Source organism: Phaenicophaeus curvirostris, chromosome 3 (genome assembly GCF_032191515.1).
Source record: "Phaenicophaeus curvirostris isolate KB17595 chromosome 3, BPBGC_Pcur_1.0, whole genome shotgun sequence".
In the NCBI taxonomy this organism is placed as follows: domain Eukaryota; kingdom Metazoa; phylum Chordata; class Aves; order Cuculiformes; family Cuculidae; genus Phaenicophaeus; species Phaenicophaeus curvirostris.
This window is the reverse complement of record NC_091394.1, coordinates 38110276-38133059: the sequence shown is the minus strand read 5'-3', so window position 1 is coordinate 38133059 and position 22784 is coordinate 38110276. Positions and strand designations below refer to the sequence as shown.

General features: G+C 37.4%; 1 protein-coding gene across 4 annotated transcripts in view; it reads right to left on the bottom strand.

Annotated features, from left to right (window-relative positions):
- Positions 1-410: 410 nt before the first annotated feature.
- Positions 411-22784, bottom strand: part of RANBP9 (RAN binding protein 9) — a 40971-nt gene continuing 18597 nt past the window's right edge. The window contains exons 3-14 of one of the 4 annotated variants that reach the window (XM_069853709.1): positions 20410-20462; positions 18273-18440; positions 15229-15251; positions 13004-13188; positions 12101-12213; positions 10703-10811; positions 9091-9281; positions 7168-7315; positions 5318-5439; positions 2573-2721; positions 1777-1888; positions 411-1395 (exon numbers count right to left, since the gene is read on the bottom strand). In XM_069853709.1, coding sequence (XP_069709810.1) covers positions 1265-1395; positions 1777-1888; positions 2573-2721; positions 5318-5439; positions 7168-7315; positions 9091-9281; positions 10703-10811; positions 12101-12213; positions 13004-13188; positions 15229-15251; positions 18273-18440; positions 20410-20462 — 1504 coding nt within the window. In that variant the 3' untranslated portion in view covers positions 411-1264. Of the gene's footprint in view, positions 1396-1776; positions 1889-2572; positions 2725-5317; positions 5440-7167; positions 7316-9090; positions 9282-10702; positions 10812-12100; positions 12214-13003; positions 13189-15228; positions 15252-18272; positions 18441-20409; positions 20463-22784 lie in introns of all 4 variants that reach the window. The other 3 variants (XM_069853711.1, XM_069853710.1, XM_069853708.1) reach the window with 3 other exon arrangements.

The window sequence follows — 22784 nt, the reverse complement described above, 5'->3', positions numbered from 1 at the left end:
TCTTACAACAATGAGTCATTCCTGCCTGTGCTGTTGTTTGCATCTCTAAAGAAAGGCTGCTGTCGAGTATCAGAATCATGAAGTCTGCTCAGACTGCAGGGATGCTTCTTGTCCAGCCTTAGGATTAATTTCAAGGAATAAGGGGTTTCTAAGGGGTTTCCCCCATAATCCTCGGGGATCGCTGCAGTCCTGTGCAGTGCCTTGGCTGAGCCTTGCTGCACAGCAGTAACACAAGAAAGCTGTAACTTTAGACAGCCCAGCCCCTGCAGTGCTTGGCTGGTCAGAAAACTGACTCTAATTTAGCTCAAACCACCAGGCTCCTGCAGGGAGCGGCATCCCAGGTTTGACAGGGAGCCATAGAACTCTGGAACCAAGAAAACGTAGCATACAAGCCCATGCTACCACGTATGTCGAATTAAGTTTTTAATGTCTGGTTAATTATGATATCACTACATTTTATTGCAATATAGTACTATTTAAGCACTTTTAAAAATGCAAGGTGTACAAAGATTAAATTAAGACTGTCAATTGACTAAATATTTGGTTTTTATATAAATAGGTCATAACCACACTGTGTTGACATGTAATACTGTTATAATACAACAGTTAAACTGGTGAGTCTACACAACAGAAGCTGTCCGTAGTTAAACAAGGAAACAAAGTTGAAAAGACCATGTTAAAACAAAAAAAATCTACTAAGATCAACAGGTTGGGATTGTAAGTAGCAACAAACATATTCACTCAGCTCCTGAGTAATTCAAGTTTTACAGTACACATTAAAAAATATCATTTCTTCCCATCAACACTATATATCCAAACCATCAGGTGTTTATGCATTTTGCAAATTACACTGATTGAACTATGTAACAATGGGGGTAGAGGTTGGCAAGTCATCCTGCTTGATGTTTTTATCACCCACATACCAATACATCCGTGTTTTCTGTTCTTCTGTCCCACCATAAGGTAGCAGGCTTTTTGGTTTGTTTTGGACAATCGTTTTAAAGGACTGGTACTTGTCAGTTTGGATGTCTGACATTATCAGTGATATTTCCAACTCTTAGTTGTCTAAGAGGTTTAAAGATGGACATTTTCTCCTAACGCTAAGTTAGAAATCATTTGCATCATGCTGTAAACTAGGAAGCAACATAAAGCGACAGACTTGTCCTTAGTACATAATTAAAATTCCAAATTCCAGTCAGCAGAGCTGGTTCTACTTTCTGTGCTGGATTATGCCACAGCACCTGTCAGACCTCCAAATGCATAGCTAGTGTAGGTAGTCTTCCACTGTGGCGAACGCGCAGGAGCCGATTCCTGATCGAGCCATCAAGCCTAGACACTGTGACGCTTGTCCCATCGCTAGGGCAAGCGGTGGTTGCTTTGGCAGATTGTGAGTCTCTGAAAAGAAACAATGAGGGCAGTTAAAATACTTGATTAATTTCATAGTAACTTGAAGTTTTAAGCTTGCTTAAATAATCGATTTCAAAATGCCCGTGTTGACTTGCAAAGTTTGCTGTTGCAGCAAGTCAGATAAGAAGCAACAAAATTACATTCCCTGCACGGCAGCATTATTGAACAAGTCCCTTTCTGCTCTGAACAAGAACAAGGATGAAGATGATCATATCCATTACACTTCCGAAGCCTCCCAAACTACCCCTTCTCTTTGTGAGAGTGGCCCATACCATTGCTGTGCCACGCTAGCCACTCAGCGCCCAGCAGGTGCTGCAGGGTGAGCAGCGCTACCAGCCATGTGTGAACCGCCCCAGCCTTACTACTCACCTAGTATTGCACTATTAAGTACAGAGCACACAGGTTCTCTTTGTATTGGGTCCAGCTGATTTCCAACAGGGCTGCTCCAGGGATCTGAATAGGCAAGTAAACTGAAAGCATCCTGTGGAAAGATGATTTTTTTTTTTTATTACATCTCACAGCTATATTCCACTAGTGAAAACTACAGCCGTTTTCTTATTTTCACTTGGAATTAACACAGGTGATTGTTAGTGGCTACCATCAATAGAAAGACTTTAACAGGACTTTTTCCATTTTGAGCAAGCGGTGTTTTTCTCAGCTGGAAATTATACAGGAAGATGAAGTTATCAGTGTTTTAGTAAGTGGTGGGGAAAGAGGAAACAGACTGGAAACTGCATGCTGTCAGTCTTTGGCAGGGGAATTCTTTTCCAGAGCAGCCTAAAATCAAGGTAAACTAATTAATGCACAGACTACCAAAGAGAACACATTTTAGGCATCTTTATCAATTCTCTTTCTTGCGGTTTACTTCTCATTAGAGCTGAAAACAGCACTTTGATTCGAGAGGTCAAGCTACATGGTAAGAAATGACAGAGGGAAGTACTAAATTCATGTCTGGTTTCAACTGTATCACAGTATGAAATTATGTTTCCCATGCACATGCTGCACAGACGAGGCAGGGCTGCACAACAGCTGACCAGAACGCTGCTCTCAGACAAGAGAACATCTCACCAATTATAACAGTAACGCAGTGCAATGCGCTGTGCAAAGTTTCTGCTGGGCAGCCCAGTTTTTCACCTCAATGCCGCGGTTTCAAGATGAAACATACCTTGAGCATTTTCTTATTCGCTGTGTTTTTGCCACATTCTCTTCTTAGCTGCTCACTCATGGCTTGCAATTCTCTTCCAAAATGGATCATTCTTTCAATAGCCGCCTGGCTGCCACCGCACAGCTGACGTCTTAACTGGCTTGAATCTACTTCTGCAAAAATTATATCGTCATCACCACCGCTAACAGAGCTGACAGCAACAACCTATGGGACTAGAGAATCCACTGACTTCTGCCTTCTCAGAGAGAAAGCACGTAGGGCCAGAGACCTTGGCTATGGCAAGCATTGTTGGATCCCTCCTTTATAAACTCTTAACTAATGGCAAAGACTGCCCACAAATGCTGTTTATTTTGCAATGGTTAAACTGAATAGACTATAGGCCGAGTCTTACCCTTAAATTTTATGGGAATTTAAGATTAATGATGACAACAATAAAAATCCACACAATTCTACATTTTAAATTCTGTGCCAATGCACTTCAGCATGGAGAAGAGAAGGCTTTGGGGAGACCTTATAGCAGCCTTCCAGTACCTGAAGCTGGGGAGGGGCTGTTTACACGGGCGTGACGTGATAGGCTGAGGGGGAATGGCTTTAAATTGGAAGGGGGGAGATACAGACTAGACCATTGCGAAGAAATTCTTCACGATGAGGGTGCTGAGGCACTGGCACAGGTTGCCCAGGGAAGCTGTGGCTGCCCCATCCCTGGAGGTGTTCAAGGCCAGTTTGGATGGGGCCTCAAGCAGCCTGGTCCAGTGGGAGGTGTCCCTGCCCATGACATGGGAGTTGGAACTGGATGATCTTTAAGGTCCCTTCCAACCCAAATCATTCTAGGATTCCAAAAGTATGATTCCAAAACTATGCCAAATCTGGAGCTGCTAATTGAGAGTAAAACACCCTGAGCATCCCAAACAGCCACACTGGGTGTTGCCACAATACAATTGTTTGGACTGCTCATCCTCCTTGTAGAATATATTAGGTTTATGATTTGGACATTTCATGCTTCTTTTGTAATCAAGCAGAACACTACAACAGATTTCTTTACTGTTTGCTACAGTATTCCCCAATACTAGTGATTTTAAAGGCTATTAAGGCAGTTTATGAATAGTAAATCAAACCTTGGCTTTTCTGAAAGTTTTGTCTTTTTTTCAATTTACAATTAAAGCAACCTTTAAAAAAAGGCATCTCTCCATTCCTTGCCTTTTTTTTTTTATCAGTAGAATCAACTTTTGGATCAGCATTTTGATGTGCACTCTAATTAAAAAAAAACATTCTTCTTTCCGATTTCAACATTCTATCCACCGATATACTAAGATCAGTATTTCAAAGATTTTTAAGTTACCACTTTCCTTTTTTTTCCATAGTTGTAAGCTCTGGAAAAATCCATCTACTTAATACATACACAGCAATAAGGAAAATATATAAATATTTCAAAGAGCAAAACACCACCAGAAATACCACCAAACTCAAACTGTGGGGTGTATACAACGTAGGTTGAGGAGTGACATTTCTTTTTTACAAAGGTGGAGCACCCACAAGTCTTCAAGCAGCGGTGCTTGTTGCTAGCTGCAGTCCAATCTAGGACAGCGCTTTCCAAAGGCAGAAAACAAGCTACATTAAAAACACACACAACAACTCTGCACTCTGTGCAGCTGCTTCACGTCTGTCACAGTGAGCCTCTCAGGAAAAGGCTGCAAGAGAGTAAAGAAGTGTTTTGTCTTTTCTGTCACAGAAATGAGGCTTTGTTATTATCCAGATTCAGAGCGTAACGTAGGGAAACAGCCTGGAAATTTGAATCTCCCTCCCCTCCAGGGCTGTTACATTTGCTTTTCAACACCTGGGTAGCATTGAGGAGCAAAGCTTCCTGATCCCCATCAGTGCACACCCTCACAGTTGTGAAGTGTTCACAGGTATCTGTAAGTACTGCTGCATTCTGAAAGTTTACCAGCAATGTTCTGAGTTTCACATTTCATTTAAACTCCCTATTAACTGGTGTCTGGTTAAATCAATTGTTTGAGACAGGTCTACAGCTGCAGAAGTGACTGGGCTGGTTTCCTCCACTTCTTCAGACAGGGCCAGCAGTAACAGCCACTAGATAAGCTCAGGTCTGTGTGCCCTTAAGTGATCTGACTGCCTGGACTGGACTGGGACTGGTAGCGCCCTAACTGACCAAGTAAACAGTATCTTTTCATGGTATGCTGGTAATGAGAGGGTATTTAAATACTCATTTATCACTAACGTCAGTAAGCATGTCTGAGTATAAAGCAGGTTAAGTAAAGCAAAGTTATTTTTAACAACAGATGTAAAACAGGGTCTTTTTTTAGTGGAAAACACTTTTAGGTCTCAGATCCCAAATACAGCTCTTACCTCTAGCACTTTGCATTTTTCAATATAAGTGATCTAGACTTTCTGCGCTTACTGCTGAGTACCATGAATGCTAAGAGGACTACGGGAAGAAGGAGAAGCAATCTGCCAGCCCCGACTCAGGTGTGCTACACAATTGGATGTTTCTTCTCAAAGAAACTTTAAAAATTGATGCTCATTTCAATATCCATGAGTTACCAATTTCCCTTATTCTCACCACCTAAACCAGTGGTTTTAAGACTGACATCTAATAAGAGCAAAACCAAACAAACAAAATTAAGAATTGAGCTAATATCCCTAATTTTCAAGTTGTGAAGCATTGCAAGTAAAAACATAACCTTGTTGCCATCACTTAATAAAAATGTAAGAAATATCACTGCAGACCCATTTCTGTGTCACATTCTTCCATTTCGTGATCATGTTTAGAACTACCATTTAGGAAGCCATTGGATGAAGTCTCAGCAACCCCATTGGAGTAGTGATCTGTTTCCATGTCTACATCATTGCTGAAAAGAGAGTAATGAATAAAAAATTTTATGCATATTTAAGTACTTAAGGTTATCATCTTCACTACTTCAGCATAGTACTTCCTCATCTGAGCTACTGAAAGGCTGCTTTTCAATATTGCCAAGTTAGACCACAGGTGTTTCCATAGCCACTGGCAAGACCAGAGAACCGGGAAATTTTAAGGGTCTCTCAACCAACTCAGTAAAATAACATTTGCAGACACTGAAAAATTAAACATGTTCACCATTATTCAGAAGAAGGCAGTTTAACACTTTCTAAACACACACCTAAAAGTGCTCAAGTTCTTACCTTGTTTATATACCTGTATGTACACACAGCTGGAGAAAATGCATCGAGAAAATCAACTATTCTCACTATTTCTTTTTAGAAAAGAACAAACCACAGTTAGCTGAACATACAGCCTACTTTGAGAACATCATATTTAGGTAAACAATTATTTCAAAAGAAAGCCTTGATCTCTCATTTACTCTCAGTGGAATGACAGGGAAAAAGAAGAAAAGCGTAAAGCAAATACTGAGTAAACCAAAACACTGAAGAGATACTCAGATGCAAGTTCAGAGCACACAACTCCTCACCACACTTGGATCGCAGCAGGCCACAAAAGCACTTTTAGAAAACACCAGTGTGGCTTTGGGGATTGAGCTTTGCTGACAGTAACATCCTAGCCAGTTCTACTTCTTCACTAAGAATGACAACCTAAAACTTCTCTCATGATCAAAATGATTCAATTTAAAAGTTTGATATCTTGCTTCTAGGCAACCAAAAATACTCAGCTTCCTTTGAGGAAGGAAATCAAAAGGCTGCTCTGACTAGGCAACTCTGCAGCCAAGGAAATGCCTTCCTTCTGTGAAACATCTCAAAGTTGCCTGGACCCTACCAGGCTTTTTGGCAGAGGTGATTGCTGATGCAAACACAAATTATGAAGTTAAAAAGTAAATTGTTACTTTTACTTCCCCTTTCTCCCCCTAGTCATCACTATCCAAATGAATTAGGTTTTGTTACCATCACCACATCCTCATATCCTAGCTGGTACTCCTAGAAACCCAGCTTGGACAATGCAGCAAAGTACTGTTGTATTTCACATCAAATTAGGATCTGCTACATCGTGCAACCCAGAGCTTAGTATTTACTGGTTATAAATAACCATATTAACCCTGATTAATACATCTATTTTCGTTCTCTAAACTGAATGTGTTTGCACAAGTGACAGTGATTGAGTAGGCAAACAGTTCTTATGTGTGCAAAGGAAGGCAGTCCATGTTTCTTATGCATCTCAGTTGTATTTACTTTGCAGATACTACCACAAATGGAAAGCATCTGAAAGACTTTTCATTACCTACATGTCACGTAACTGAAATCAATGTCAGTGGTTTAAATTAAAATCCCAAGCGCCAGAGAGCTAGTTAATCTTCACTACACACCTTCAAAACTGACTGCAATTAACTATAACCAAGGTAATTTTTTTGTCTGTTGCATATCTTTAACTGAACAGGAGAAAAGGCTCTATTGAGCTTGAGAACTTAAAACCAAAGCACACTAGAGTGAGCACAAGCTGCTGGCTGGCCTCTAACATCAACTTTTGGTTGGTTTTTTTCAAGGGCAGTTAAAATATTATATCTAATTCCACTGAAAAATCTTCTTTGCAATAAAAGCACATGATAAACACAAGCTTTAATATAAGTTAGAAGCATCTGAAGTTTATTCACCTGGAATAGCTGTTCACTTGCTGTGATCTTGATACATTTATGTTGTTGAGCTCTGGTACATTCAAGCTGGTGGTCGTGTGTTTACTGTGACAGTAAGACTGATGCGCTTTATTTGATATTACTCCATTACTGCAACTACTTTCAAACCCTGAAAGAAAGTTTTAATAATTGTAATCATCTACGAACTTATTTGTAAGTACCTATTTAAAGAAGTGAAATAAGCACAGCTTAGTTGTACCCGGTCAGTAAAAACTAGATTTGCCAAACAAATAAACCCAAATGCTTAGCACCTCCCTGTTTCAGATATTTGAACCTTAAGACTTCTACACTGTAGAAGCTAAGCATTACTTAACAAGTACTAACACATGCACAGAAGGTGTTTCAGTTGTACTTATACACAATAAACAGAAATCCACATCAACACAGAATGCTTTTTAGAACTGATACATTGCTTCTGAAAGATCTGAAAATCTGTTCTACGCCACTGTAATCATGATGAATGGAAGCATACATGCATCTTACTAATTTCTAATCATATAATTCTCTTGATAAATATGTAGTATAATTCAGTGCTGAAAATACTTTATGTGTTGCTACATTTACATAAAACCTCCCTCCTTCCCGATACAAGCATTTTCATTGTTAATACTGTGCTTCACTAAATAACATTACACCATGCTGCGAAATTATGATGTCTGGCTAAATTCTCTTCTGACCCTTCTAAAATATCATCAAGAAACTACTGTTTGAAGCAAACATCTAATTGCCAGTTCCATGAAGTGCAAAAAGAAGGACCTCCCCTGTAACTTCCAATATAGAAACAAATCACAGGAAGGGCTTATAATGAATAACACGCTACCTGCTGTTCAGGAAAACCCAAACCCCAGTTCTAATAATACATTAATGAACTTGATTATTAAGTGGTGACTCTATTTTCAAAATCAGAAAGTCAGAGGTACTTTCTACAGTACATCCTGATAGCCACCTGAAGGAACAAACAGGCAATGTGAGTGGACTCCACTCACATGTGTGACAGCACAGTCTTGACACAGAGGGAAGTAAAGCGAAGCTGCTACCTTTTCAAGGGCAGCAGGTACTCTGGGGCCAGGCTATGATGGCTTCCTACTCAACCCACTGAGAGATAAAAAAAGATCCCAGTCAGCTTCAGTTTGGATTTAAGAGTAAAACGGGTGAAAGCCAATGGCCTCTGTCTGCTGTCTTAAAAGTCTTGGGTTCAAAGAGGCCACATTCATGTACCTTTTTAATATGACCAACCTCTTCTAAGGGGTGCTTTGGAAGTCATGGGGAATATCACCACAGGCATGGGGCAGCTCTGAACATTCATGGCTTCCCACTGAAGCTTTACGACCACCTAGACACTCTCAGAACTCTTTCAACTGTGCAGACTGAAATTTGGCTGCCAGCATAAGTCTTACCTAACTCCACCATCTAGCTTCTGGTCCTCTGGTATTTCCTACACAAGAGCAGCCATTCCTACTGTTCCATAAACACTATAGGAAATGGATCATATACAGCACTTACTGTACTTAAACCACATTGCCTAAACCATAAATTATCATCAAAAGGACAACAGAAATTTGTGTCAGAACCTTCCAAGCAAGGAAGAAGCAAGCATTTCTTATAAACCAGTGGAAATCTACTTGGCAAACCCTTAGAACCAAATCCTTTTTGCTTGTGCTCTTGGTTTTACTATTTGTACACTTCCAATTTCCCCAGTGACTGAGAATCCTATGTTTTAATTGTTAAAACTATACTTCCAGACAAGCATTCAGTATCAACTCTTAAGTAAAACAATTTGCCAGTCTGCAAATATTTGTAACTTCTCCCCACACTTAATTGTAAAAAAAAATATATGGTGTGGTCTATCCCAATCTATGTGGTATATCCTCCGCATCAACTTACCAGAAAAGTGCGTGCTGCTCCCTTTGCCTGTTGCCAAATTGTGAATATTCATTCCATGGCTGGGACTCATGCTAGGACTACTGAATGACCGTGGGCTAACAGGGTAACTATCTTGAGATTTTGGACTGTGGCCTCCCAAACACCGCACTTCACTGTCTGTACCATTCACCATCTCTATAAACTGGCGCACCCTAAACAAAAGGCAAAAAAGTTAAGCTAATAAAACAATTTACACATTTCAATTTACCAACCATAGCAATGAATTAATTTTAGTGTTAAAAATGCAAAAAGTCTGACTCAACAAAGTGCTGGATGTCAGTAACCCGATCATCAAGAAGCTTTGGAGCATTCAGCCAAAAATTCACAATTACAAAACTTGTGAGGGAGGAGAACAGGAATATTATCCTTCGAGGACAGAATTTGTCAATAAGTCCTCAAAGTTTAAAGAACTAAACTATATTTTCTTGTTTTAAATGTTTTGTTTTAGTGGCAGGGGCAAGGTTGTTTCTTGAGAAGAAACCATTCTATGATTCTATGATTTTAAGGATATGTCGTTATGTTGCCATGTCTATAATTTCTTTCAAAGTAAATGAGAACACAATTTGACTCCCTGGAACACTAAGCATTAAACAGTAACTCTTAACATTAAACACCTGCACTAGAAAACAGTTTGAAAAGCAAGCTCATATACAAACCTTCCCTTTAGAGGCTGTTGCTCTTTGTCAATTTAATTTTAGGTAAGGAGTACTATGGACTTCAAGGAAGCTTAGAACTACTGCTTTATGTTTTAGGCCTGGACAGCCTCAATAGAACAGGCAAAATTTAGAAAGACTGAGAAAAAGATAACAAGTAGTTGATGTTATGGAGTGATGTCTTTCATGAAAACGTTCACATTTTGTGACTTTTGTGACAAGTCTGCAGTGCTATCATGTGAATTCTCTTCAGCACTTGAGCATGACAGACTTCAAACACATTCCAAGTTAATTTTTATGTTATGTGATTTGTTCTTATGGGAGATAACAGGGTTTTTTCCACATTCAAACACTACAATGGCATACAAAACTCTGGAGTATCAGTGCAGCTGGCAAGTAAAACACCAGAATTAAGGTGACTATTGTGTGCCTGGGAAGCCAAGAGAACTCTGGGATTATGGAATTTCCACAGTAGTAGCCAGAGGTTTCTAGTAAAGTGACAAGGAACGAAACTGCTCAAAGTGGTCTTTTAAGTCAGTTGCCCATTTGAAGAACAGACCAACTTATGCCAACAGGACTCAACCTTCTTGAATTTGATACTAAGTTTCACTGAATAGGATTTTAAGTTTTACTTGACACCCAAACTGATCGAAGTTGATTTAAAAGATTACAAAACTTAGTTCTAGAGAACAAGCCTACAGTGAGATGTGAATTATGCTGCAAAACAGGACCTTGATGACAAAACCTAGTTAAACATGTAGCAAATAATACAGCCTTAAAAAAGCGAACTACACACATTTTCTAAAAAACGCTGCTTAACTTTGTTTAAATTGCTGTGTAAGCTTTAAATGAGTAACTGTCTCAGCTCAGAAGGTACTGTGCCATCTATAAACACACATCTGTATAATTTGAAGACTCACTTTAATGCAAATAAGAGATTAGGATTTCTTTCTAGTAAACTTGGATACAACTGTTGTGTTGTTTCAATGGCTTCTCCCATTCTTCCTGCTAAAACCAATTTCTGAATTCCTGTTCACCAAAAAACAAATAAGAGATTAGGATTTTTTTTCTAGTAAACTTGGATACAGCTGTTATGTTGTTTCAACGGGTTCTCCATTCATCCTGCCAAAATCAATTTCTGAATTTCTGTTCACCAAAACCAACATCAGTTAAATGGACAGGTAATGGACTAATACAAGTAAATTAATGAAGACACAAAAATAACTGTCAATCAACAATGTTTTTTCCCCTTAGAAAAAAATAATGTAAAGATAAGATCATGGTTCCTTAAAATGTTCAGTAGGAAAATTTAAGAACTGCACTCCACCTACATATATCTAAATGAGCACTTAGTATTTTTATTTATTGCCAGCATACAACTGCTTTGTACTCAGATTCCATATTTAGAGCTAGACTAAAACTGCAGACACTCTTCTGCAACTTATTTCTCATTTTCACACCTTTATAAATAGGCACATACCAAACTATTGTTACCCAAGAACATTTGAATTCTATCCCACTCCCACAGGTCCAATTTTCACTAACAAATTTTAGCCGCTCTCACGTACAATGCACAGTTCCACTCAGGTTACAGTTGACTAGACCCTTCTGCAACAGTCCCTCCTTAGTTGATGCTTCTGTTGCTGTAACCTGGCACAAGTTGCAAACAGCCTCACAGCATTATCCACCAACAGAGAAATTGATCCGAATTAAGAACAGCCCAACCAATGGGTTATTTTTCAGCCAGACCAGCTTCCCCATGTGGTACGTGTCATGCAATCACACAAATGCTCGTGTTCATACAAGCACTGTTTAATGAGGCTGCCAAACAGCACTCCCACAGCAAGTTAGAAATGAACTGCTGTTAGTTCTCCTTGTCCTCTTCCCCCTCACATGTGTAAGCAGAAAAACTCAAATGTGATTTAACTTACAAAGCTTTCTCTAAATTCACAGTTAAAATAAAAGTCTAAATGTTTATCAAGACTAAGCACTATGTTCCTGTTTGTGACTGACCATTAACTCTCACAAACAGTCGTTTAGAGACACTACACCTATCTGTTTAAGATAGATCACAATTTGCCATTCAAGAGAAAAGAACAGTTATCTACCACATTCTGCTACAGCAAATAGGTTCCAAAGCCTTAGTGCGGAAGTTCCTCTTAACCAGCTCTTCACATGTATGTAACTTCACATGACAGCAAAGAACTGTACTATGAAATAGCGTGAAAAGGAAATTCTACAACAATGCTTAAGAGGAAGTTTTATGTAATATTTAAAGGAGGCAAAAAAAAGGGATGTGACGTGCTTTCCAGCCTTACTTTGTCTATTTTTAATGGAAGCCAATTCTTCTAGCACAGTCTCTTCTGTGGATCTGGCGAATGCCTCTGCGGTTGCACAGTATCCATGGTGAACTAAGTAAGAAGACACCATTCTAAAAATAAACACAGACAAAACCCAGAAAGACTCATTAAGTACAGGTAAGAAACCAGGAACAACTTGAATGTAAAAACCCTTTTCTGAAAGAAGTGACTGAATGCAAGAATCCTACTTGAAATGCAGACATTTCTACACAAGTCAGACCAAAGCAATTCAGTTAAGAGTCAATATTCCTGTCAAAACACTGCACAGAAACACAACTTTAAAAAAAAATAAGTGTATCATTTTATAATTATGAACTTCAATAAAAATCACCCAAAGGTAGGCTCAGTAAAAATATTACCTGCTAATTAAGTTTCTTTTTTTTTTGTCACTACACACACTGAAGTGAAATTTCTATACACTGGTTTTTTGTTTTCTCTGAAGAAATAAAAAATGCAAAGCCACAACCACCTCTTTTCCAAGTGATATACTACTGAGCCACAATTTAATTTAGCATGCCAAAGACTGTGAATGCGATGGGAAATCTCTGGAGCCCGAAGTATTAAAACTGCCCATTACAACCACGGCAATTTTTCCTAATTTCCGATACCCATTAGATCAGAATGGAAGGTTTACACTCATCAATATAAACTCTTAATTATTAATGATGTAGATAACTCTTCCCCAAGCATCCTTTCATGCTCAGTGTTATACACGTTTATCAAACTTAATATGTTAACAAAACTATCTGTACTCACTTTTAATACTAGTTTTTTGCATAAGACAACATGTAAAAAGTTTCAAAGATCTCTGAAATCATGCAATTAACTTTTATATAAAACAAACAATGCACAAAGTCTTACTTCTGAATCATTGTTTGCCACTCTCCTTCCCGATCTCCTATCGGAAATCTGTCAATCTGTGCTTGAATTTTAGTTCTCCATTCTCGCATATAGTCTTCAATATCAAATACGAACGGGTGTTGTCCAAAATTAGCATCCACAACCTCTCCTGGTGTTTGGAGCCCTACTGTAGGGTACAAGTTTGGCTGCAAGAAATTTTTTTATTAGTTTTTTCCTCTTATTATAAATTGCCCACTTTCACTTTTTTTTACTCTCTGTAATAATATTCCCACTGCTACTAGCAGTGTGGAACAGCAAATACCTCTGGATCATCTGTTCAACAGTTAAAGCAAATTCTACCAATTCAGCAATACAATGATTGACTACTTTTATTTCTAATTTTTAAATAAGAAAGCCTTATTGATCATTCTCTTCCTAGTCAGAAAGTGCACTTTTAAAACTGTATTAAAGTATACAACTTTTGGGTTCGATTTTACAAAATATTAAATACCAATTTTAAAATTATTTTTAAAGACCAGGATTAAAGTTTCTTTTATAAAGAGAACAAAAATTAAACTTACAAAGTGGGCCATTTTCCTTTTGGGGTGAAATACTTAAAACATCGCTGAATTTTAGTGGTTAGAACTGACAGGATAGAGAACTCATTAGCCTCAAAGTCCAAGTGTAGCGCCTAAAAAGAACTGTAACAGTGCATTGAAGTCCTGATGAATTCCTGGACTTGTATCTAGAAAAAGACTTTAAAGCATTTATTGTTGTCTCAGTTTTATTTTCTGCTTAGAGATTAGGTCTCCATGCAAATTTGAAATACGCCAAATATGAGAAATGTAAAATCTGCCATTTGGGATTACAGTAACTTTCTTAAATGCAACGAGCATCTCAGCAATGGCAACACTACCAGCTGGGGGCTTGGGTGGGTGGGTTTTTGTTGCTGGTTTTTTGTTTGTTTTTTTTTTTTTATTTAGAAATATACCTACATTATATTTTCAATACAATCAATGGTGGTATGGTATAATGGTATGCTGATCTACAGAACTATATGTTAAATAACTTCTTATTGATAGCCTTAATTTATCAACACGCCAGACAATAGGAACACTGAAGCCCAGTGTATCCAGTGAAATTAAAGAAAAATACTCTGGTGGTAAAAACCACGCCCAAGCTGATCTTGGTCCCAATTCCACCATCCCTGCCCCCATTTATTTTTAAATAAACCTAGCTTGTGGTGTTACTTAGTCTAGATTAACCAATAAAGCACAAGTCTTAAATCTTTTAATGAGATGAAAACAATCAATTCCAATGAGGAAGGGTCTGGCCTCAAACTTCCAATTACAGCTTCAGTTTTCCTAGGCTGGTACTGTGTGCTAGTAGCAAGAAGCCCTGCTGGCATCCCATGGATCTGGGACAGTGGCAGTGGATTCCTACATGAAGCACTCAACCCCATGGTGGGGCTGAGAGGTGCCCCGGGTTATTGACTTTACTTTTTTTCCTTAATAACTGTCCTTGCCTCCTACGGCCATACCAAATGGAGTAGCTGGCCAGATGGAGGCGCATCACACATCGCACCCTAACCAGATTACATCAGAATTTAAAGGAATGAGAATAAAAGCAAAATAAGTCCAGTATCTTGCCTGTACCAGTAGCACAGGGAACACATTTATAAATTGTACTTTCCTTAAAATGATTAATTGACTTAAAAGCTAGAAGACTTCCGATATCTGGAGCTCTCTTAAAAGGAAAATTACTTTGATATGTTTGATCTTACGAAATGTACAGTATAGAGAAAATTAGGCATCAAGCATGAGCTACAGTGACTGGCTTAAGTAGCCAGTCCTTCTGCATATGATATGTAGGTATACACACATGCACCATATTGGGGTTTAATACAGCTTTGACTCTGTATGGAAGGCCTGCATATATCAAACAAAGTACGTAATAACTACTTGTATGTATTAACTACTTGTATGTATTACTTTCTGCTAAACTTCCATTAGAACTGCCTGTTAACAACCTGAAAAGGAAGACCCCCTGTATGGATTGGTGCAAAAAACAAAAAAAATTTTTCTTCAGTTAACAAATCACTACTGAAATTGTGAGAAGTATCTGATATTCATTTAGTTGAGAAGATTATAATTGTGTTTCCACGAAGCACAAAGGAAATGCAAGTTACATTTGAAACATTTGTTTATAATACAAAGGAAAGGTATTTGAAAATGCACTTATCTTACCGGTAAATCTGTGAAAGCGATGCCTGCAATGAAGAGAAAAAATAAAGATTAATTTCCATTTGTCTGGTTTCTAGACTCATTTTCTTAACTGTATCATTCTATGTTCAGAAAACTCACCCAAACCACCTCATAAATAAGTAGTTAACTATGGTGATGTGATGGTTTGGCACAACTGATGTGCCTGAGTAATAAAAGGCAGTATTTGGCAAAAAGTAATTGTCAATTTACCCTCAGTTTTTCAAAACAGGGCCTAAGATTTAGCAAACATCATACATATTAGAAAGTATGAAAACTCTGGCTACAGATTAAAATTAAAAGAAAAAATAAAAGTGTCTGAAGATATTTTTCACTTACATGTCTTGATACTGCGAAACAGATTTAACAACATCTTTTCTTGTTTGCTGTTACTTTTCTTCATAAGTATTTATAATCTTTACATGAGCAGCACATGTCTATGATACTCCAAACCAGTCTGGTAAACATTTCACTCTAATCCACATCAGCGTGTTACATAACTACAGGCATCCACCTACCCGTAAGATCAAGGCAGTGATTTTGATGTCTCAGGATTAGAGAAACATCTGACCTCTCTGCAATTCAGGAGCCTCACACAATTTAGGCAGGGGTGGAGCTTGCAGTTAAAAAATACATATCAGGAAATCTCCTTCTGACAGCCAAATGGTGACATTATTTCATAATTTTCATTATTGTTGCAAGTATTTCTTCAGGTTTTTTTTACAAGTGCAGAATGATTCAAATTTACTTATCCCCTTGAACTCTTTATTTATTTTGTAGCAGATTTAAGTTTAAGATTTATGTAGGGATAGGAGTCTGACTAGATGATTCTTGTGGGTCCCTTCCCACTTAGGACATCCTATGATTCTGTAACAAAGCTTTTAGCCTTTTGTCCTTAATTCTACCCCTACTTTCCATCTCTGTTCTTCGAGTTCAAAGCACAAGAGCATCTGGATTCCTTACTTCCATCTTTGATACAGAAGAATGATGCATAGTGAATATGCTTCTTCCCATCACATCTCAAAGGTATTGTTTTATTTATTACCTGTTCACACTCTAACTTCTTCTAAGCTATTACTACTTCCTCCATTTGGTACATTTTAACATCGAACTCACCCTTTTCCAAAATAACCATGGCAAGATAGATAAATGATAGATGATGCCTGAGTGACATGTAGATACTGGGGGTTGGGGTTTTTTTGAGTTTGTTCTCTTTTTTAACCCACGATTTCACACTTGCATAAATAGTTGCTTAGACTGTCTTGTAGTACCAAATCCCAGGCTGAGCCAAAGACTTCCAATATTCTAGACTACATCTGTGGCCCAAATAAGAAACATAAATGTCCTCCAATTCATGATCATATAGGAATTCTGGACAAGCAGGAGCAAGACTCAGCAAGACAGCCAAGAATTCCAATTTCTTTGTCCCCTAAACACAGAATCAATTTTCCTCTGCAGAAATCCAAGCTAGCAAAGCCCACGACAGCAAAACAGCTGTCAGGTTTCCTTCTAAAATCCATAAAGTATTTGTCAGACTCTATGACAGATGTCATTTTACTAGCCTCTCCTCACCTATGTCATTCTGTTCTCCCCTTTAAACAGATTTTAGTCACTTGGAATGTTGTTCTACCCTTGGACTAATTCGGTCTGCTTTAAGAAAAAGAAGGTTCTGCTTCTCCCTTCTTAGCTCGTCCATGCACATGACTATAAGGGCAGTCAGAAAACCAGTATCTCTTTAGTTGATCAACAACCTGATCCAACTTACCTGCAGGCACAGTTATTAGTTCCAAAAAGGGAATAAGGTAAGACCACCTTTCTCGGCTTTAACTCAGTTAAAGATTAGGGTAAACACAACATGAACTTGTTATCTTCCCTTTTGACAGATATCCTGAAAAAGCCCCCTAAACAAACAACTACACTATGTGTGGTTCAAATGTCTCACTACCACATGTGTCAACGGATTAAGTCCAGGTATATAGACTCATTCAATTTAGAAGAAACATTAAAATCATGACAGAAGAGAACCACAGAAGCGAATACTTGGAATTGACCTCTGGAGGAATCCAAGCCCTGCTCTGAATAGGGTCAGGAAAGCTTCAAAGTTAGATCTGTTTGCTCAGGGCCTGAGCAAACAAATGGGCAGCCTTAAGAATTTAAACCATGTCCTTCTTCCCCTTACTACTTTCCAAACCTTCTTCATATTCAGCAATGTGAGAAATAGAAAAGTGACTTCAAAAGTTCCTATCACAATAACGTCTTACTTTGTGTCAAGATAGCCTCTCTCTTCCTTATCACATTTCTAGTCATGACAAAAACCTTCAGAAATTTATGTCTTGAAACTTCTTACTCCCCCCAGCATAATTCCAAGATGTCTTCCCCACCCCCTGCTCTCTCCTCAAAGCAGGAAGTAGATTCTTTTCCTTTCACTCTGTATCTTTACTCATTAAAGTGCACAAAGTAACTGAATTAAGTATATTACATCAAAAAGATTAACTCCACACACTCCTGCCACCTTCAAACTCAAACATTGTCTTGCAGTGTTGCACAGAACTAAAATTTACCACAAGAATTTAATGGGCTTTATTTTAGGAGAACTTGTATAATTTGTGGCTCTAGTCCAACTGTTCATGACTCCAGACTGGGAATCCAAAAGACACTGTTCTAGAACATATGTTCAAAATAACACCCACCCAGCATAAAATTTTAATGAAGGCTAGGTGCCCCCCATACAGCAGCAATGAATTTTAGCTATATACATTCTCCATTTTTCCAATTCTCTTATCATTTTTACCTTATGATATAAAAATCAGGTATTATTTGTGAATTTAGGAGTAGAGTTCATTCAAATTCACATGGAATGTTAATGCAAATGGCACAAGAAATTATTCTTCCCAATTGTTTAAATAATTCGTAGAATATGTGACTACTGAAAGAAGTATTCAAACACTTTGCTCCTGACATGAAGAGTTTCAGATTTACAACAGACTTACAGACATAATGTTATCATTAAAGATAACATTTCTCCATACCCAAGCTGTGTCCATTCTTTGTGTAGAAGCAGGTATTATTGATAAGGTTAACACAACAACCAATGACATCGCCTGTAGTAAACGTTGGGCCATAGGGTTGTCCAGTTCCAGAGGAACAGAATGAATGTCCATCATCTCCATGGTAACCATACGAATGTTTATCCCAACCTAGAGAACAAAAGCATTTGGAATTTGTTTCCTTTACCATGAAATAACGGCAAGATTATACAAGTTAGTAAATTCTAACCAGGTTAATATGATTAATTACTATGCTCGGTTCTGTGATTTCTAAGTTTTCTTATCTAACCAACAAATCTGTTTCATTTAAAAAAAAATAAATGACAACTTCTTTTATCAAAATGGCTGAACAGGTAATTCAATTTGTAGTGCATAACAGGTAATACAAATTCAGATAACACATTTTTCTCTTTAAAGGAACACACTATCAACACCAAAAATATTTCAAGCTACAATGTTTAAATTTGAAAAGCTATATGCAGATCTGACATGTCCCAATAAAGCAGTAAAGATTCTCCTGTTGTCTATTTCATTTTACAAAACTATTGCTACCACATGTCATAATCAAATACTTCCTGGCTAAAACCCAAACACGCATCTCTTGGGAAACACATTTCTACTCCTGATTATTCTCAATGACTATCCAGCAGCAAGCAGTCTGCGTAATAGCAGAATCTCCAGACTATAGTGTCACTATCTTTGCTGCCCCTAAAAATTAAAAAAAAAAGGAAAAAATTATCAATACAGGTGAATGTCACAGTCAGCAGCCAAATCATTATGTATGCAAATATGGTGCTAATTTTGCAGGTCAAGATGTGGCAGAACCAGTTAAGAAGCCTCATATTGTTACACTACTCAATGAAATTCACAGCAAGCAATTTTAGTCTGAGCTCATTTAAAAATACCTGTCCATACTTTCAACAATTCAATACTCAATAAAAACATATAGAAAAGGAGTAAACTTTCAGGCACCACAAAATCTTCCTAACAGATCTATTCGAAATAATAGAAAGCATGAGCATGATCTTTAACACAAATTCCCAAATTGCATATATATACACATATATACACACACATACATGCGCACATTCTGACTAGAATTTACGGACAACTCAAATTATTTTTAAAGAGCAAAACATTGTGATTTTATTCTTCTGCCAAGCTGCTGCCTAACAGGTTCATTTGAAAGTATTTTCCTCACTTAGGTCCTTAATCTATATGATTGGTAGCTTCAGCCGGCACCACGTTAAGCATCTCTCAGTAGATTAAATACCCCAAATTACTGCAGTTACATTGATTAGTACTATCTTCAATAATTATTTGCAATGCAACTTAATTCATACTCAAAATACACTTAATGCCACCCACTAATGATTCATCACCCTTAGTTGTGCTCACAGTGTAACTGGGACTTGCCATCATCATAAGAACCACCACCAGAACATTTGGGTGGGGAAGTTAACAACACAAGAGAAGGAGTACAGATACTTTAAGGTCAATTCAATGTGATTTTATATTTGGCTTATAATAACAATTTAAAAAAAAAACAACAGGGTTTCTTGTTTGGGTTTTTTTTTGTTGTATTTTAGAATTAGAAAATGTCTTCAAATATTATACAGAGATAATGCAGACAAGACAGTGTCCCTGACACTGTCCCTGCAGGCAGATGGCACAGTCAAAACTTAAAACTATGCTACACACCCTTACTGTTAAGGTTGGAAAGGTAATGGTACAGAACTAACAGCAGGAGATCCCACTCTGTGTCAGACAAAGCTTTTATCATAGCAGCTCATCCTTACTGCTACAAATTCAGTTTTAAGAGCAAGGAAATCTATAGCTTCATTTTTATCAGGAAACATGGTGAGAATTTTAAAATATATCTGTATTCTAAGGAAGTATAAATAACCCTAAGAGTTGGGGGAATTAGTATAGGAGCAAATGTACAATAAAAGCTAAAATTTAGCCGCAAGCTTTACATAATTCAGATAACGGATACAACGCAGAGACATCATGCTACACTGTTGCTTACCAGTACCTTCCCATCAAGGTCAAGTATATTTAAAAAACCCAATTAGCTAATGTAAGTAACTTACAAAATATTATAAACACTGAAACATACCTGGTAGCCTATTCATGTTCACACCCTGTGCTGACAGCCCGATTCCCATGTAACTGCGGAAATGAAAGAAAGAAGAAATTTATCTGTCTTTCACAAGAATATATATATATGTTGGAAATGGACAAGAAACACTGCGCTGATTTAATCACACATCAATCAAGCTGCTGAGAGGTCATTCAATAGTGGCATAACAGCAAGGGAGCTGAAAACTATTTCCTAGCTTTCTAGTTCACTAGAAACAGATTCTGTCCTTTCAGATGGTAAGGACAACTTTCTTCTCTTTTAGGCAGCCTGGGTTATCGATGGAGAACACTGGTACTAGCCATAGAGTTAAAACATCAATGAAGGAAGCCAAAGGCTATATCTTATTTTGAAAGCAAGGGTAAAGCTACTCATATACTAAATTAATCATCTTCAACATACCTAATCATATTTTGCAGACAATCTGGAATGAACAATTTTATAAAATACATTAAAAACTGTGCATTATTTCAACAGCAAAAACACATCCTTGCACAGCACTTAAGGAAAGATCACACTGAAACACTGAAGGCCTGGATCATTGAACAGAATGCCATCTTGAGATACTTACCAGTAAAGTTACTTAGCTCTTGGCAAACTAAAGAGGGAAAGTATTTTAACTATACTAACCAGTAATCTTAAGTCTAAACAAGTTATGGCTAAGTCAATAAAGTCCAAAAGTCTGTTTTATTAAAAGTAGTTTTAATCAAGTCTGTGTCCAGTACAATTTTTAACAATTTAATACTTGAAATTTTAAATGAATAATCACCCTATGCCCAAATGACACTATCTGAAGTTAGTAAAACCAATTTCACTTCTGTTTCTTAAGCAAAAGTCATTTAATGACCAAAACAATGGGAATCAAAAACCAGCATAATGAAAAGCTAGGCTTTCATCCGTTCCCCCCTGCCCAAAATAAACCAACTACCCCATCAACTTAAGTACCATAAAAATCATCCAAACCTAACATATCATAGTTTAGCAAAACATTCAAATATTTTTGTCCCTACTTCAAATTAGATAACAGAAATTTATCATGAAATAATAAACTGTATGGGGGGAAAAAAAACCCAAACAGCCACGCATGCCGATTTGAAAATAGTTTAAGTCAGCAAACATGACCTTTGTATTCCACCTGATAAAACGCAACTTTCTAGCAACTATTGTACTAGGAATTACAGGTTAACCTGTCATTTTAAATACATTTCACATAGAATGGAACCGAGGAGCAAATCTCAGAAGTCACGTGCGTAATTGTGTACTGGTCTTTCTACTTTTTCAACTGATCACTTTCAATGGTTACCTTACCTGCTTCTGTATTTTATATTTACAAAGCCCTTCTCTGATAATTTCTAATGTAGGATACCTGTATGATACCATCTTCCTCTCCCTCAAACATACTAGCATGAAATGGAACCTCAGAACAATGCATAGCAGATATTACACTTGGAGATACTGGAGGGCTAAAGCAAAGGGCAACAATCAAAAGGATTAGTCTTTGCTGCACTACTAATTATATTACTGAGACACCTCTGTAGCAGTAGAGTCAATGAAACAATTATAGATGAAAGCAACAAGTGGAACCCCCTTGATTTTGTGTTAAATAATAAAGGAAGAATTGTTACTAGCATAGTATGGAGTTCGATGCATGAAGGATTCTCGTGTAAAGACTAAAAGTCTGTTATTGTAGAGTCTCCTGTTAAGGAGAATTTATTTAAAAAATTACGTTTAAAAAAACCTTTAGATAACAAACAAATGCACTGACTGCAAACATGCTTTCAAAGTCAGTCATAATAAAAACCTCTTTATCCCAATCAAAGTTTAATTTCAGTATTCTTATAGAAACAAGTTATAGGTTACACAAAAACGTTAAATGCTAGATAGAAAATAATGATGTAAGTAACATTTTAGTTCCTCCTGTTTTTTCTCCCTTCGATATCAGATCTTCTAAGCCTCCTCTTTTAACTCAGTAACATTTGTAAACATGCACCCACTGTACTTAATATAGCTGGGAACAAGGATTCTTTACCCACTGGCAACATCTAGAAGGCACTAGGCACCGACAACATCTCAGTAAGACAACAGATATTCAACAGTATATATTTTTCCCCAAGATTCACTTATAACTACTTGGACTGTTAACACTGTTTCATTAGGAAGAAGTGGTATTAACAGAAACCCAGATAAAATTAGATTAAACATTTCAAACAATTAACACATTCATTACAGACATCTTTCAAAATGAAAAAGGAAAAGCTACGATTTGCAGATTGGAAGTGAGCGAAATTAAAGGCTCATCAAATAAACTAATCTATCTTTTGTTACAGTTGCTGGATAGCTAATCCCATGTTAAA